General features: G+C 44.3%; 1 protein-coding gene across 1 annotated transcript; it reads right to left on the bottom strand.

Moving 5' to 3' along the window:
* Positions 1 to 729: 729 nt before the first annotated feature.
* On the bottom strand, positions 730 to 15,650 carry RAB43 (RAB43, member RAS oncogene family). The gene is made up of 3 exons (XM_069027368.1): positions 15,391 to 15,650; positions 6,928 to 7,111; positions 730 to 6,074 (listed from the first exon to the last, which is right to left on the bottom strand). The coding sequence occupies exons 1-3, from the start codon at positions 15,598 to 15,600 to the stop codon at positions 5,821 to 5,823; spliced, it is 648 nt and encodes a 215-aa protein (XP_068883469.1). The 5' UTR covers positions 15,601 to 15,650; the 3' UTR covers positions 730 to 5,820.
* Between the last annotated feature and the right edge of the window lie 2,560 nt (positions 15,651 to 18,210).

Below are 18,210 nucleotides of genomic sequence, written 5' to 3'. Positions count from 1 at the left end.
TTCTGGCCCCTCACACCGATTCTCTGGAGCACTGCACGGTGCCAGGGCAGCCACAGCCACAGGGCTTGAGCAGCAAAGGGGCTGGCACTACAGAGACTCAGTGGCACTGTCAGCCCCACCCAGCACTCCGAGCACCCAGCTCCAGAGCCTGGCCACTGCACTGGCACCTCCTCAGTGCTCTTCTGATACCTGAGGCTGCTACTGAAGGAGCAGACAATGCAGAACCAAGCAATTCAATATTTGGCTCCTGTGGATCACAAATACCCATCTGCTGACGTTGGAATTAAAGAGCCAAGCAAAAAGAAAGGGGTGTTGCTTTGTTTAATTTACAGCACTTCAATAAAATCCAGGATCTAAACGTTCCCTTGGGGAGGTACAGTTGTAACTACATTGTTTACACTTAATTGCAAGCACTGAAAAAGTTATTTGCACTTCTCCAACACTGAGCAGCTTGGTTTTCATTTTTAATCTCCCAGACAGCTCTGCTGGAGAGTTTACTAACTGGAAACAATAGAAAGTGCATGCATTTCTGGAAGTGAGGGACAGTTGGAAGGATAAGAGGAAGTTAGTTCAGCACCATTTGTTTAATTAAGAGTACATTAGGTCATATCTTGTGTAAAAGTTGACCATACATCACTGTAGGATAGGATACATAATTTCTTAAAACTTGATTTTGTTTCTGATCATATACCACAACAAGGTACATGCACAAAATAACAACAAAAGGTATTAATTGCCAAATGTTTACTTTAATTAAACCTTTTTAATGATACACAGTACAATGTATCCACTACTTTGCTAAAATTCACGACAAAAGCAGGTTTCATGTTTAAAAATACTTTTCATAATAAATTCATAAATAGATGAAGGTAAAGTATAAAAAATTACCATAGTATGCAAGCTTGCTCCCTTGTCTCCTCAAATTCCAAACCATTTAGTCAGTATCGTGATAAGAAAGTTTAAAAGCAAAATAGTTACTGATGATTAGAAATGTACAGCCTGCATCTCTCGAAGAAACCTTGAAAAGCAACAGATTTGTCCTAGAAAATGCAGAACCATTTTAACACTGTTATCATCCAAACCCCTCAAGTAATTTTGGAATGCAGTGAATGAATTCAATATGAATTAGAGATTTGTACCTTCCCCCCAACAGGTGTGTGTGAGCCAGACTGGCTGGGATGCTCCCTGCTCTCTGGAGTTGTGGGGTTTTTACCTGTCAGATCTCAGCGAGTGAGGCACAGAAGAGGGAAAAGCTGGCTGACAGCACAGAGCATATCTGACTATCAGAAATCATCTCTCCTTACAGACTTATAAAATAGAAATCTTTAAAAACAGTTACAAAGAACTAAACTCACCTTCTGCTCAGTTCGTGCCTGCTTCAATTTCCTGTCTGGCAGGCAGGACAGGGTCTGGTGTCCCCCACTGGCTTGCCCTGTTTTGGGAATGGTTTGTGTGTGTCACACCATTCCAACACAACCCTTTGGGGAATCCCTGATACTACACCACCAAACCCTATTAGCAAAGTTATTCTCCTCATCAGTATTATCACTCTCCCAAGAAAGCATTTATTTTGTCAAGTATCAAACTACTTTTCACACTTTATCTATTTTAGTATCATTTATAAAGGGAAAAATCTTACTTATGCACAGCATTGAAATAGGAAATGAACATGAAAAATGCAGAATAATCAGGATGCTCTGCCTTTCACATGAATGATTTTTTTTCCTCTGGTAACTATTTCCCTTCAGTGCAAAACCACTTCCATACAAGTTTTGTGCTTCATTTGCAATGGTACCGAGATGCTTTTGAAGACATTGGGAGGCATCTGTCTGCAGCTTTCATGTCTCTGAAAATCCAGCTCTCAGCTCACTTTTAAAAAATGTCTTCAAGTTCTCAAGACAAGTTTGCATGCCATGCCCAAAGGACAATCTGCCATATCCTGGTTTTCACATGTGATCCTCCAGGCACCCCAAACAAGCAATAGCTCCACTTGTGGTGAAGTTCTTGGAAATCTACCAGTATTAGCTAATAGGAAATCTGTCAGTGGTAATAGCTGGGCTTCATTTAGTTTTAGAATGTGTCATTAAAGAGACATTAGAAAAGCTTGCTTTACAGTAAAGTGAGAGTAAGAAAATCATCAGGACCTCTCCTCTGTTCTTGTCACTTTTCTCAAAATTTTGTTTTGCAAAGCAAACGTTATCAGGTTTCTGGGCTGACATTTATTTGGCTTTATATTTACATAATTACAGATATTTGTACAAGTTCCATCCGTGATGATGGACTGGATGAGAAACTGGAGATAAAACTAGCTTAAAGCAAAATCAATACAAAGGGTAACAAAGGCCATGCTCCTGGGAACCACATTCTGCTGATGACTTCATTTCAGTATTTGCCTCTGCATTCCACTCTCAAGTGTCACAAGGCAGAGCTCAATGTCCCCTTCTGTGCTTTTGTAATATTTTTGCACACTTTGGCACTGCCAAAAATAAATGATAAATACTAATGCAAATACATGATCAGCCAAGGGGATCTGCTTAAAAGCAATTACTGCACCATGGCCTTGTTAATGTTCAACTGGCAGTGAACAGGTTTCTTGGCAAATGTTTATGCTGTGAACTCTGAACAAGCACTACTGAATTATTCACTCGATGTACATCAGTGCCCATTTGTACCCTGAGAGCTGAAAGTCAGGTTTTTACCCGTAAATCACAGGTTTATTGCTCCTCACTCCCTTCACCCAGGTATCCTTTTGGTTTCAATAGGATTAATGGAGTTAAACCAACAATCTTCCTAATGCCTGAATTCCACAGCTGTGTGTGAGTCACAGGTTTAATAAAGTCTTCAGCAGGGCAGTGAAAAGCTCCACATTTACTGTTTATTTCTGGTCAAGAAGCTCCCAGCCTAGTGAGGACTGTGCTACTGCCAGTGAACAAAGGCAAGGTTTGGTAATCAAAATAAACTTTAACTACTGACAGCTCAAGCACCATCACTCACATCTGCTGCTAACCTAAAAGATAAACCAGGTCTTCAGGCTATTGCTTTGTTCCCTTTTGTTCAGTCAGCAGGGCATGCAAACTTGTACTACACTTGTTACAACACAGAAGAGCCAAGAGTTAGAAGACAAAACTGGTTTAAAGCCATAGTTTCAGTTTTCTGCAGCAAACTGAAAACTAATTGGAATTGGTGCCTTCATTTAAAGTACAGCAAACAAATCACTGCTGCTGTATTGCACTTCTTCTGACTGAAGCAGACTGACCTGCAGACAGAGCCTCACCCTTCAAGCCTAGTTTAAGAGGTACATCCAGGCAAATTGTAATGAAAAGTGTAGTGCCTGGTCTAATTCTACTTATTTACTAAACAAAACTCAAAACTAAGCAAATGGATCAGTAACTCCTCAGTTCTCCATCTACTGTAAAAACACAATCATTCACTGGCTGCACTGGAAGCAGGATTTATGTTCACTTTGCTTCTTGTTCCAGTTTTAAGATGAGTTACTATGTAAACCATGGATTTCACCGAGTAGTAGCAATACTGCTCTTAAACACATGTGAGTTCTTGTCAGCATTAAATAATTTGGCACTAATCCTGCAGGTAGAGGGAGGCTGAGCTCACCTGGGGGTCCCTGTTCAAGCAGAACCATGACCTCCAGATGTAAACTGCCACGTGTCATGAGAGAAAGTCAAATGCTTGCAAATATTCTGTACCTTAAGGACCATCTCACCAGCAGGAAAAGCAGTCACCAGGACTGACTTTTAGCTTGGACTGTTCTTCACAGTTTCTCCTGAGAGCAGAATATAGGGAATACACCAACAGCTCTGAGGTTTGGACAACTCTCATTTTCAGTGTCTAGCTGGACATTTACTGCCTGTTATCTCTGGATGTAGGAGAGCTGGGAATATCCTGGAAAACTATCCAAAAACACTACCAAGTACTGCAGCTCAGCCTGCCCTTCCGTAGAAAACATTAGAATTGTGAAAACTGTACTAGTTGAAAAATTTAAGGCCTTTTCATTCTCACAACTATAAAATTTGAAAGCTAACCCCTTAGGTAGAAGCAGACAGGCTACAAAGCATACATTATTCCTCAGTTATCTACCTCACAGTTTAAAAAAACAGAAAGAGCAGAGAATGGTTTAATATTTGCTACAGGAAGATGAATAGTATTAAAAAATTAGTATCCATTAGCCCTTTCCTAAATCTTCCTAATTTTTATGACACTGGATATGTTGGATGACTAAACTGGTGCAGCCCTAGTAGCAAAACAATTCAAGTCCTTTTTGATCTGGATTTTTCAAAGAGATGAGTGACTTCACTTTGAATGGGTGCTTTTTCAAAGTAAGCTCCTTCAAATTGTCAGGATTGCAGAAATCACTTGCCCTCCCTGAACACATTTGCTTTATCTGCAGAGTTAAAGATATTGCTGCTCCTGCTCTCTTTGCAAATCCACTTTTGTAAGGTGCCTGAGAGTGTAAATGCAGAGGACTGCTGCCATCAGTACCTCAGCTGCATCTACAAGATACACTACAGAGCTGCATCTGAAAGAACTGGATGGAGCTGGACTCTGAAATCTATTTTACTTAATGTAGACTTTTGATCAACTATGAAAGATTTTTCCTGGTGAATGTTTTCAAGAAATGAAAAGCAATGGGTAACTTGTGATAGGGAGAGGGAAACATTTGGGTACGAAGCTGGGAGGGAATCACTCAAAAAGACACTTGTCTCTTACAACCAAGAAGTTGCAATGCAAGCAGTTCTCAGCTATTCTGAGGTCTTCTTCCCCATTATATGCCCATGCAGTATTTAAAGAGATGGTTTAAAAAACAAAACCAATAAAAAAAATCAAATCCACTTATGCCCCTTATGCACTCTGGTAACATAACATCAAATGGATGGCCAGAATGAACCCTGTGTTTGACCATTAGGCACATGGCAAGAGATCTTGGCTACAGTCAGTTCAAGGTTTTTCCAGTTTCTGTTTCCAGTGGTGCAGGTCTTGACTTGTGGAATGAAATGATGAGACCTGAGGGCAAAATCTCAGTGATACTTCCACCTGGAAAAAGGAGTTATCACTGTGCAAACAATAGCAAATGAAATGCATCCACCCTCTCCTCAAGGCTGTTTTAAATCACTGCCCTGGTCTAATCCTGCTTGACAGCAAATCCCATGGTAGTGCTCAGGCTGGTTTTGCTTTCTGCTGAAATACTAACTTCAAATGATAACAAAACCTGAGAGAAGCTCCCCCCACCTGGGCCTGCCCCAGTAGTAACTAGCAATCCACATGGCCTAGGACAGGTGACTGCTATTTGGTCCTGTAATCAAAATCTTGGCTATTATGGCCCTTGAAATAGCTTTATCAAAGACACTGTCACTTTCTGGTCACTAGTGGAATGCTGAGGATTTGAAGAGACACTATCAAGATTGCCTGTTCCAAAAGTGACCTCCTTTGCCAGCAGTCCCATGCTAAAAATGCTTACAGACCTTTGGGTTTGCATCAGTCTCTTCCCCAACCAAATGTCTTCCCACCCCAAAATACCAAGTTCAAAGTCGTTTCCTCCGTTTTTGTAACTCGTATAAAGGTTACAGAAAATAAAATGGTGGGGACAAATGTTGAGTAAGTTTCTCAGAGGGTTTGACTTTTAGGACTACCTCTCAAAAGTCCCTTTTTAAAAATAAGACACCAAAGCAAACAGGATTGTGTCTAACTTCTACAAAATTGCTGGTTTCACAGGAGGAGGAGGAGAATATGGCTACCATGCTACTCAGCATTAGGGTGAAGCACCGTCTAAATTCCAGTAAAGTTAGGGGTATCACCTAGCTCTTATCAGCAACCACACCCCCAGCCTTCTACAAGGGCTTTGCTGTCAAGCCTGATGCTGTCAGTGTTCTTCTCACTGAACATGGGCCCTCCATGCCTCATCATGAGCTCCGTAGCCATCTTCACAAAGGCCTCCTCCACGTTGCTGGAGTCCTTCGCAGAGGTCTCTATGGCACAGATGATATTGTCATAGTGTTCAGCCAGGCTCTGAGCTTCTTCCAGCTGAACCTCTCTAAGGTCACTTAGGTCAGACTTGTTCCCTGGAAGAAAAGGAAACAACAGAGCAATTCACAATGGCTGTTTATGTCACAGGAGGTGCTTGGCAGGAGGTTCCCGGGCTGCCCAAGGAAGCTGCAGAATTTCCATTCTGTAGATTTTCAAAACGTGACTGAAAAGGCCCTGACCAACCTGACTCTGGCCTTGCTCTGAGCAGGAGGTTGGACTGGATAATCTCCCCAGCCCTTTCCAACCTGTATTTCCGTATTACCCATAAAGAACAGAAAAAGTAACTGAGGAGTGGTGGCTGTAGACCCTAACAGAAGAGAATGAGCTAGAAATTAAAATTAAAACCCTTCCATGAAAACAGCAGCTGTCTCCTGGTTCCCAGGGAAATCTACAGTGGTACTGCTGTTGTATTAGCAGCTCTACAGGCCCCAAGAGCCACATGTGAGTCCAAAACACTTGGGCTGGAAAGCAGAACTTCTAGCAAAGAAGTGACAGACCCTGATTGCCCCGAAGTCCTTCCACAATTCCTTGTCTGCTGTAGCATGTGTGTGTTCCAACTCACCAAAACACATCAGTGTGCTACGATGGAGCCTCCCTGGGCCCTGGAAACCTAGAGATCTTTATATTGAAATAGCTCCACAGCAGCTGTGCCTCAGCACTAGGAAATCCTGGGCATCCCACTTCTCCACTAAGGGAGATGCAAAGGACTCAAAGCTGTCTACTTCTTAACAGAAGCCAACCAAAGCAGACCATTCCTGCTTCGGTGAACCAGCGCTTTTGGTAAGACTTCCAGTCAGGTCTACTGCAGACACCTGAACTTCACCCCAAACCCAAACCCAGCCCAAAACCCGTGGCCACACTAAACAAGCACTGACATTTCTAACTCACCGATCAGTAGCTGCACTATGCTGGAGCCGGCGTACTTCCTGACATCCTCGATCCAGCGAGGGATGGACAGGAAGGAGCCTCTCTTGCTGATGTCGTAGGCCAGGATGGCCCCGTTGGCGCTGCGATAGTAACTCTGGGTGATGGTCCGGAACCTCTCCTGGCCAGCCGTGTCCCAGATCTGCAGCTGGAGGAAAACAGCACAGAGTGAGACCAGGAGCAGCTCTCCTCAAGCCAGAGAGAGGCTGTGATCCAAGAGCCTTGATCCAAAGCTCCTGTATATGCAGTACATTCCAGCACTGTGGTTATCTAGTCTTTTGTTCATGATCTAAGGATGAGACTATATCCTTGAGAACCTGGATATAAACATATATATTTATACACATGTATATGTAATCTGTGCTGAGAACTTGGCTGCTGCAAGTTTGTATCTCACTGGTTTCCTGCCAGCGAGCTCCTTCTGTGGCAGATTTTGAGATTCTCCTGTGTGCCCAGCCCTCGCCCTTTGTCACCCTCTGCAGCAGAGCCAGTGGAACAAGATGCCAGCCTGCAGCCAAGGTCACCTGGTGTGTCACTGAAACTGCAGGTGGGTTTTCACTACCACATCACCTGTGGCACTGACGTGGCTTTGCCAGCTCTGCTCCAGGGGCAGGAACAAAGGGAGCAGGATGTGGCCACATAATCTGAGAGCACTGATTTTGTTTTAGAAGGAAATATGAGACAATTAAAAGAATACAGACAAAAGAGCATGTAAACGAAATGCCAGCAATCACAGGTTTCAACAAAGTCAGTCTAATCACCTGTCCTTTTCTGGGAGGTAAAATAGACATTACATCTGGGCAGGAAGAAGAAATGCTTGGCTCACATACTTTTGCCTAAATCCAGCAGCATAAGAATTCTGGGTTTGGTGTCAGAGTTTGAGTTCCCAGTACTAGATGTTCCAGAGGAAGAAACCAAATAACTCAGAGCAGACAAACACAATATCCTGCTCATAGGGAACTTCTTTGTAAATCCTCTTGTTTTATAGGTTGTCTAATGTCCTGCAACACAATGGCTTATATTCCAGGATCTTTTAATCTAAACTAACATCCATTGTTCTCATCCTCCATATAAATCTCTAATCCTTTTTGAATCTTTCAAAGCTCTTGGCTTCAATATAAAGTCACAATGAACCTATAGAATTTAATTTCATACATTTATACTCTTTGCACTTTCACTTCTCTGTCACCAAATGATAAATGAGAGACCAGTGCCTGTCTTTTTGTGCCATTCCTTATGTTCTGCATCTCCACTGAAACAGGACACAAGCAAATCCTTCTGGTGTTTTTAATCCTCCCACAGTATGGACCTTTTATTTATGGTTTCCTCTCTCTCTGAACCTCCTTATTTTAAAGTGCTGTCAACAGCTCAATACAATGTGCCAGTGGTATTTTGCACCAAACAATATAGAATCATTTTCCCTGTTATTTCTTTTGCACATTAGTGTTTTGTTTGTATCTTCTGACTCCGCTGCATTTTTGAGCAGCAAATTTCACTTTGGGAAAGGCTGTGCTGATAAGATCTCATTTCCTGTGCTAAGCAAGCATTTAGATCCTGGATGATATACACACAGCTTAAAAGGAATCAATCCAATGAAAAAGTACTTCTCAGTTCTGGTAAGAGTTTTCTCAGAGAAGGGGAAAGGACTGTGATGGACTCAGAAAACCACAAAGCAATGATTATTAATGGAACAGATAATGGTTCAGAGCAGTCAACAGCAATTACCAGAGACAAGGAAATTTGGGGCAGGTTTCTGGATGATCTCTGTACCTGAGTCTCCCACTAGACCTTTGTGTTTGTTACGTAGTTTTAAATCTCAATGCTTGATTAGGTCAAGTGCAAGAAAAGGCTAATGATGATTAGTCAGCTCTTAGGAAGGGCCTGAGGGATTCTGTGCATACAGACAAATAAGAAACATTTTAATTAGAAAATAAAACTGTTTTCGCTTACACTTTTCAAGTGGTGTAAATAAAAGTGCAGAGTGACTGAGCAAACCTGTCCTGGGCCACGTGCTCTGTGGTGGATTTTGAGAACCCCTGTATCAATACATTCCAGAGAATCACAGAATCATTGAGGTTAGGACAGATTTTGGGAGGTGGCAAAGCTAACTGGCTGCTCAAAGTGGGCTCAGAACTTACTACTTCCAGAAAGAATTGCTCCATGGTTTTCCCAGGGACAAAAATGTGTCTGAGCAGCCTGTAGCTCCCTGGATTTGTTGTGCTCTCTGAAGACGAGTACAACATTTGCCTTTCTTGGGTCCTTCCTAACTTCTACAGCCTCTCAGTACTGACAGAACCACCTCAAAATGTCATCAGCAGGATCTCAGAGCACTCCCTGACATGTTTTACTCAAACATTTGTGTCTGTGTTCACAGCACCAAATGTACAAAGTGGCTGAAGCCCTCAGTGTCCTGCTGGGAACAGCATAGGGCACAGGTCAGACCTTCTCAGGAGCTCAAGCAGGACTCTTCCTCCCAGCACACATCCTCCAGGTAAGCAGAGGCACTGGAAGCTCGTGTTCCCCTACTTATCCCTCCTCCTGTGCAAGGACTCCGAGTCATTCAGCTTTTCACACCATCCCCAGCCTGTGGTGCTTTGCTTCCATTACTGAGGCTCCAGTATGCGTTAGACCCTAAATAGAGACTTTTTTTGCAGACATGTGCACCAGCATACACACACATTTGTCACTGCTCCATCACTTCTGGGGGCAGCAGGAGCCAGGGGAGTGCCCCCTGTTTCAGGCAAAGTCAGACTGCCATGGGTTAATGACTTGAGGAAGCCAAGCTATGGCAATTCTGTCAGCAAGGAGAAAGCAAGCAAATCCTGCACCAGATTACTTAATGTAAAGCAAGTTGTATTTCTAAAGGAAAAATACACCTGGTTTGCTTGACAGCATCTTTGGAAAATTCTAAGAAAAATATTTCCATATAACATGAATCAGTCTGACACATGGTTAAAAATATAATTGAAGAAATTACAAAAATACCACTTCTGATCCTAAGTAAATACTATTTCCTCCAGCCTGTGTACAGAGATAAATTTCACAGAATTCTACTAAAAAGAACCATGACAACTATATAAAAATACCAGTCACAACTATAACTTTAACCAACTATTGCATAGCAAAAGTTTTACATAGTATTTCTGTTATTTACAAGCATATAAGCCTCGACAAGAATTAACAATTGAAAACTCTCTGAAAAAAAAATGTAGTCTTAGTATTTCTCCTTCCAAAGTCCCTCAGTGTAAGTTAAAAGTTAAATACCAAAAGGACAGTACTAGCCACAGGTTACTAAAAAAGATAAGCTCATGTATTCTTTTGTACAAGTGTATCACAGATGTTGTAAATGACACAAAGTTCTTAATTATTTATTTCCTTGATTTGAGTGCTTCAGCTTTGTAAAGCACATGATGGTAGCCACGTCTGTCACTCAGAAACCTTTTAAAGCAGTTCCTGGCTTTGTAATTACTTTGGCACCTCCTTGGTGTAAGAAAGAGAGAGAGAAGTCAGGATTGCTGGAGAATTGTGCTGAATTCATTTGAGATCATTCATTAAAAACACCTATGAAATCAGAGGTTGGTGGCAGGCCTTCAGGGGGACCACTGCTGGGAACAAGAGGCCAGGATAAAGAACAGGGAATAAACACTCATTGTTCAGGAGAAATATGACAGAACAGCCAAAGGGAACAAAGCAAGGAGCCACCTCTCTTGGGCTAATTGTTTCACTACTGAATACCCATTTCCTTACAAAAGCTGCTTATTTTGATCTGCTCTTAGCTTTGAGGTTTTTGGACAGCCATGCTCTTCGTGGTGGCACATAAAGGGCAGTGAGAGACACCAGAAAAAAAACTGAAACAAGGAGTGTTTCAACAGGATGTAAGGAGGAAAACAGAAGGTGATAAAATTCATGGAGGTTCTCTGGAAAGTCATTCTGGGATGTCTGCTCAGGCTTACAGAAGCAGATTTTGAACTACAGAAATAGACAAAATGTTGAAAATGGTGAGTGACAGGTTGGCCAAAGAGCACCGTCAGTGACCATTATCAAATGTGGCTTCTTCTTGCATTGATAAACACATTGTTTATCAAAGGTTAATGCTTAACAGATGGCCACAAGACACATTAAATAATTTCTCCCTCCCTTCCTTCCTACATAATTTATGAAGTACTTTCCTGCTTCTCCTAAAGTATCACAGGAGTTCAGGTGTACTTTGGCTTGTGGAGCAGCATAAATAATGACTAAGTGCATCCTACAGCTGGCACCTTCCTTTACAAAAATGGAAATGCCACTTTTGCAGCAATATAACAACCTCCACAAGATTTCCCAGTAGTGAAATCCTGGACCTAAAGACTACACTAAATGAATCTTGACCAACTGTGTCTGAATCCTGCCATCTCAAAGGGCAAACAATAATATACACTTCTGTAGGCTGGCAAATCACAACACTTGCTCCTAAAAACATTTATTGAAACGGTCTTGCAACTTAATCCACGCAGTTTTTGCCAAAAGCAACATCTCTGTGGCAGGGTATTTCAACTTCAAGCGATATTCACACACAGACCAGGAGGGATAAACTGCTCCATTCAAATGTTTCCCTACACCACTTTCAGAGAACGAGGAATCCCTCTTTGATGGGAATGCAGTATTCCCGTTTGCTCCAGGTTATGAGTGTCAAAGGAGTTGACAGAGAGCTACACTTTCCTCTGGATCTCAAAGAACATTGCTTCCAATAGCTCTGCTTGTATTTGTGTAGCAATGTTATTAAACCCCCAGTCAGGAGACAAGAGAGTTAACAAGACACAACTTTGTATTACTTGCAATTTGGCCAGATCATGACACATTATATTTTGGGCCATTCTGAAAGGAATACAGTTTGAAGCCATGAGGCCTGAATCAAAGCCAATAATCTTGATAACATATGGGCTGAAAAAGCCTGTAAACGAAGAAGTGCAACAGCACAGAAAGAAGTATTTGTTATAAAAGGAACGTGTTTTCAGCTGTTCTTCTGCTACTTTCTGAATGTTATACTGAGAGAGAAAAACTAAGGCATAGAGGAAAAAATACTTTATGTAAAACACTACAAAATGACAGCATAAAGTAGACATTAAAGACAATTAATCAGCTCACAGGAGGCAATTCATCAAAAGAAAAAGACTTTTGTTACTACTAACCATGATTTATGGACGTGGACTTAGGAATGTCCTTGCCTATCATTATGTAAAATCTTGGTTCCAGGACTTTATAAATATCTTTTCTTACAGTGACATAACAGTTATAAAACATCTTTGTTCTGTTTGCCAGATTTTTTTCTACCACTCAAAGAACAAGTTATTATTTTATCAATAGGACTTTAATCGCTATGCATTAAGTGATTAACACCACTTTTAAACACTTTTGAGTGATTAACAAGACCAACTTCTGGGCACTACAGTCTGTACTCCAGGATTTAGCCAGCTAAGAAGGATGTCTTTTAGAAGAAGCAGTATGCCACAACTTCAACCAGCTAAACAGCGTGTGCTAGAACATTTCTTTAAATGTAGACAGACTGCAGACATTTCACAAAGCTGATGGGGAAGTTCTGGATATATGCTGGCCAGAACTGGCCTTTGTGATGAAAATCAAGGTGGTCACCAGAGGTACTTTGAGGTTCCACTGGACCCCAGGGTGTGAGATCTGCCAAAGCCCTGCCTGGCTCCATGGCAGCAGCAGTTCAGCTCCAACATCTCCAACAGCCCATGGCCCTTGCATATCCCCCTGGACAATGCATCCCACTGCAGCTGGAGATCTTGAGCAGAAGTCTGGATGGCACAGCCCAGAGTACACACTCTTCCTCCCTGGAAGTGGTAAATCTCTGCAAGTCAGGGTGAGCACACTCTGGGGAACCTTTCGAACCAGCAAACTGCTTTATTTCTGAAGAGAAAGCTTCAGTTGTCAGGACTGTCCAGAACAGCTCCTTTCTCCAGCACTAATATCTCTTTCTCTAAGTTTAGTCATCTTCAGTAGTTGATGAAGCAGCAGTGTATGGAACACCACGTGAGATGCCTGAAAGAATACAGCTTCAAGGTGCAAGGAAAACCACAAGTTTCATAAATAATTTAAGAAAAAAAGTTATTTGCAGAACCTTAACCGTCAGAATTCCAACATGCATCTTTTCCCTTATCCAAAAAAACACATCAAAAGAAAGTGAGACCTAAAATCCTTGGGCTCCAAAGGTTTCAGCAGCATTATGTAACTGGAACGGGAACATCTGAAGTCTGAAGCAGAAAGGGGCACTAACACATTTAACCTTAAACTGTTTGTTTCAAGCTCAAAATACGTGGTGTTGGGTTGCAGCACTACCCTCAGCCAGACTAAAAATGAAGTTTAGGCCACTGGGGATGTGAAACAAGTAGTGTCCAAGAGCTCCTTGGTTCTTTTTTTGGTAGACACTTTGTTTTGAAGAAACTTCTGAAGATGAGCCTCTAAAACTTTATAAAAACAGGAATTTTCTCATTTCTGCACCACTTGCTAAATAGAAAACAATAGTGTCTTGAGTTGCATAAACCCCTAATGAAATCAAAGCAGCAGACAATTACCTGGCCCGCTTTTGTAAGGCAAGTAGTGCACGTAGTGTGTGTAAGGGAGCTCAAAAAAGTGCAAGAATATGCTTCCTTATTTCCTGTTTCCAATAGCAGGCTGAGCAAACCTAACCCAGATTAGATGGACTGCTCTGAAATCTCAATCCAACTGGAAAAGTCTGATTTAGACTTCACACACACCCCGCACCTTAACAGACCAAACAAAAAAAAACCTCCACGCAAATGTTTTCATATTCAAGCTGTGTCCCTGACTCAGCAGCTGACAAAAGTATCTGTAAGGTAAATCAGCAACAATGTTGGATTAATTTCCCCTAAAGTAATGCTCAAAATATTATTCTTCAGCATGTGCATTCCAAATTTTTTTCTAAGTGGAAGTACAGAACAACCCAAAGAAAAAGAAAGCTTCAAGACCTTGCATTTTCTTACTTGTTCTTCACTGAGAAATAACGCACAGGTTTTGTTACAGACTGCCTCCTGATCCAGGGATGTTCGGGTGTGAGTACTGGCAATATGAAAAAGCACACCTAGGAAGCTGGGCTGATTTCCTGGGGTACTCCTCCCCTGCTCCTGAAGTCCCTGGCTGAGACCCCTGGCACCAGGAACAGACACATTTGTCACTTTCTATGTGGCCGGCATTTAAATGGAGGCAGGTTTCGACCTTAAAGGAGAACCCCCACTCCTCACTTGCCAGAAAGTGTGGAAGAGGCACTGACAGCTCAAACAGAAAACCCGAGTTTCCTTTTCAGCTCCTCAGCCCCAGCCAGACGCGATAGGAGAAGGTGTGATACTACCAAGAAAACAAACACTGTTGCTAGGTGTGGAACTGCTCATCCCTCTCTTTTCCTAAGAAATGTGAGCCTTCATTTCTTCCATTTTCTGCAACTTTCTCACCTTAATATTCTGCTCACCAAAGTTCATTTATAAGAGAAAAAACCAACGGAGGACTTTGATACCTACTTCGGTAAACACAGGCCAAAACTTAACTGCAATTGCTGTATTTGTGTGTCACCAAGAGCTTTACAATTCCATCATCTTTCTCCAGGCAGTGACTGGATTAAGTGCTTTTTAGTCTCACTGTGGGTAAGGATAGTTGTACAACCCTGTCCTGGAGGGGCTGGTGAAGGGATTTATCCCCGCAGCCCCTTATAAACCGCATGTTTAAATGCTTTAAACATTTTCTCCCCACTGTTTACTTGCACTTCTGTGCTCAGAGGGTGAGCACAGTTGTAGGGAATCTGTGCCACTGCGAATCTCAGCAAACATCCACTGGGTACATGTCCTAGGCTCTTTCTAACCCCGACAGTCAGCTGATTCCCTCCAGCATAAGAAAAGCAGATGTCAAATTTAGAGTTTATTGGTTCTATAAAGAAGAACTGTAAAAACAGCACTTCCTGTGACACCCTGTAAACAGTGTCTTAAGATAATAACATGCCTAATTTAAGAACCTTCTCTCAATCTGCCAGTTCCACATCCCTTTCTGGAAACGCGACAGCCCAGCTGAGCTTTCTTCTGGCTTGTAAACAGACCACGGCCAGAAGCCTGAGGAAAGAGGGGTGCTGCTGCTGCTGCTGCAGCGCAAGGCAGGCTGAGCGTGTCCCCGGGCGCGCGTTTGCAGCGGGCTTTTGGCGGATCCGGCTGCGCAGCCGCTCCCGCCGCGGCCAGCCCGGCGATGGACGCGCTCGGTCCCTCCCGGCCCCTTCGGGCAGCGGCTCCGGGCAGCCGGGTCTCCTCCCGGGGCGTCCCGGGGCACCGCGGGGCCGCCGGCCCTCGCTGCGAGCGCGGCTCGGAGAGCCGGGGCCGGGCCGGGCCGGGCCGGAGCGAGCCCCGCCGGGCCCGGGGCCGCGCCGCTCACCTTCACCCGCTTGCCCTGGATCTCCAGGCTCTTCATGGTGAAGTCCACGCCGATGGTGCTGCCCTGGCGCTCGGCGAAGGCCCCGGTCTTGAAGCGCTGCACCAGGCAGGTCTTGCCCACGCTGGCGTCCCCGATCAGCACCAGCTTGAAGAGGAAGTCGTAGCTCTCCTCGGGGTCGGGGCCGGCGCCCAGCGCGGCCACTCCGGGCATGGCGGGGCGCGCTCCGGCCTCCGCCCGCGGCCGAGGGCAGCCGGCTCTGCGCAGCGCCCGCCGCCCGGCACCGCGCCGGGCCCGCCCCGCTCCGCCCCGGCACCGCCCCGGCACCGCCCCGGTACCGCCCCGGCACCGCCCCGGCACCGCCCCGGCACCGCCCCGGCACCGCCCCGGGCCGGGCCCGGCGGCTCCGAGCGGGGAGCGGTCACTGCCCGGGGCACCCCCGGCCCGGCGGCTCCGAGCGGGGAGCGGTCGCTGCCCGGGGCACCCCCGGCCCGGCGGCTCCGAGCGGGGAGCGGTCGCTGCCCGGGGCACCCCCGGCCCGGCGGCTCCGAGCGGGGAGCGGTCGCTGCCCGGGGCACCCCCGGCCCGGCGGCTCCGAGCGGGGAGCGGTCACTGCCCGGGGCACCCCCGGACCGGCGGCTCCGAGCGGGGAGCGGTCGCTGCCCGGGGCACCCCTGGACCGGCGGCAGGTCCCCCGTGCCCGCGGGGTCTGTGCGGGTCGCGGTCCAACCAACACAAGGCATCGTGTGTGGGCAGACAAGCGGTAGCGGTTCTGGCGGGGATGATGAGCCATTGATCGCCGCCTGTGCGGAGGTCCTGCACATGCCAGTGCTCGTCCGCATCCTTGCTGGAGTGACGGATTTTTGCATTGTGTTCTCCTGGTTTTGTGTGTTCCCTTTACAGAAATAAACAGGTGCAGTTGCCATTCAGCCTTCCGGGAAGTGCAGCTGACTTGCCTTGCTGGCTTTTCGTTTTCGGGTCTGAGCTGGGTGTGGTTTGTTTCCACAGGCACAGGCCAAGGCTCAGGGCTATGGTTTTTCACCCTTGCAAGGTCCTGTGCTGCTGAGAGACGGCTTTAGAGCTGCTAACATCCTGCTACGTGTCTGACATATGCACGTGTATGTGTGTGACTGTGTTACACCACAGACTGGTTCTATGTTAAGGGTATCTCAAGAGTCCAGAATTATTTGTGTTTTAACTGCTATCTACAAAGCAGTTTAACAGGTACTCTCCCTTAGGTTACATGGTAAATCAAGATGCTAATAAAAATAAGCTTTACTAATTAAATATGTTGTCAGAGCACATTTTGTTACTCTGTTATTTTTACCAAAGATTTGGTAAATTTTGCTAAATTCCATCCTTATCGTTTCAGGTTATAAAACTGTGAAATGAAACTGTTTTATGGCAAAGAGTGAGAGTTAAATTGTCCCGTAGGTAGTTGTGCAGGAGGAGAGCAACCTGATTATCTTTGAGCCAGCACAGCCAACTAGGCCAGCTTGGCTTGAATTGCCTCTGAAATCAATCTGGTTTTGGGTGACTCCATGATTATTCCTTTTCAAGTCTGAATATATATTTTTGGTCATCCATGGTAACCTTCCAGCAAAGGGCAGAGGTTTAAGTAGTCCATCAGGCTGGACCAAAGGCTTTCTGTTCCTGGTCCCTGCAACTCTGAATTAAGCCACTGAATCCTCATATTGATCAGCCAGGAAAGAAAAGCTGTTAAAGAGGAAATAAGACATCACTGTCTGTATGCTTTCATGCTAATTATATTTTCAGAGCTGAGAAAAACACTTCAGGAAATTTAGGTTAGTTAAAAGGAAGCAGTGCTAGAGATGTCAGCCTTTAATATTTATAATTCATTGCATCACCTCATTTTAATGGAAAACTAAAGGTGCTACTTCTATGAAGATAATTATAAATCAGGTATTTCATTATCCTTGCTAGAAATCATTGCAAACATTTTTCTATGAGCTATCGTTGTTGCTGCTTTTCATCATGAGCCTTTAACTGCTTTCAAAATAAAGAATTCCCCAAACAAAACCCACAAATTGTCACATTATATTGTTAGGCTTCTGTGAGGGATCTGTGATGAGTTCTCTCACGTCGTGAAAGCTCTAAGTAGTGGTTTGAGTGTTGAAATACTTTGTTTTCTTTGATTAATCCCCAGACTCCACCGGGGTTAACACCTGTTTCATGCAAAGATAAGGAAAAACAAAATGGGTTTGAGTGAATTCCAGTTTGTATCTGGCCGTATTTGAGAGTTTGGGTTGATTCATCAGAGAAGAGTAGAGAGTGCCAGAAACACTTGGAGTAGTCTCTCTTTTAGTACTGCTCTAGTAGTACCTAGGAAACAGCACTAAAACCTGGTAGAAGCCCCCTAAACGGGCCTTAGTCACAGTTTCCTTTCCTCTCAGTTCAATAGGGGAAGTGAAATTTCAACTCCACCAAATGGGTTGGGCTGCAGAGCCCTGGGTGCAGGTTGTTGGCAATTTCCACACTGGCTTTTGGGGCGGGTGGGACTGGATTGTTGTACTGTCACCCCAAGACAATTGTGTTTCAAAGCAGCTGCTGAAGACTTGACGTTAAAAAGGAAATTAAATAAGTTCTGACTTTCTAAATAAGTTTCTGCAGTGGTCTCATATGAAAGGGACAAATCACAAGGAAGATCCTAAAATCTTTTCCCCACTGCTGCAGCACTGTTTGGAGGAGCCGAGGGCAGGCATTCTAAGGCAGTTCTGTAACTCTGTGAGGACACAGTAAATTTATTGAATCCTCTGCAGCAGCAAGCATTCGTTCCCAGTAACTTCCAGTGGGAATGTAGAA

The sequence above is a fragment of the Aphelocoma coerulescens genome, chromosome 12 (assembly GCF_041296385.1).
Source record: "Aphelocoma coerulescens isolate FSJ_1873_10779 chromosome 12, UR_Acoe_1.0, whole genome shotgun sequence".
NCBI lineage: Eukaryota > Metazoa > Chordata > Aves > Passeriformes > Corvidae > Aphelocoma > Aphelocoma coerulescens.
Note: the sequence above shows the minus strand (reverse complement) of the source record. Positions and strands in the feature narration are given on the sequence as shown.

Coding starts and splice junctions, on each gene's coding strand:
- RAB43 (XM_069027368.1), bottom strand. CDS start 15,600: ATGCCCGGAGTGGCCGCGCTGGGCGCCGGCCCCGACCCCGAGGAGAGC. Junction 7,112..15,390: donor TCCAGGGCAAGCGGGTGAAG/GTGAGCGGCGCG, acceptor GTTTTCCTCCAG/CTGCAGATCTGGGACACGGC. Junction 6,075..6,927: donor CATAGTGCAGCTACTGATCG/GTGAGTTAGAAA, acceptor CTTTTCTTCCAG/GGAACAAGTCTGACCTAAGT.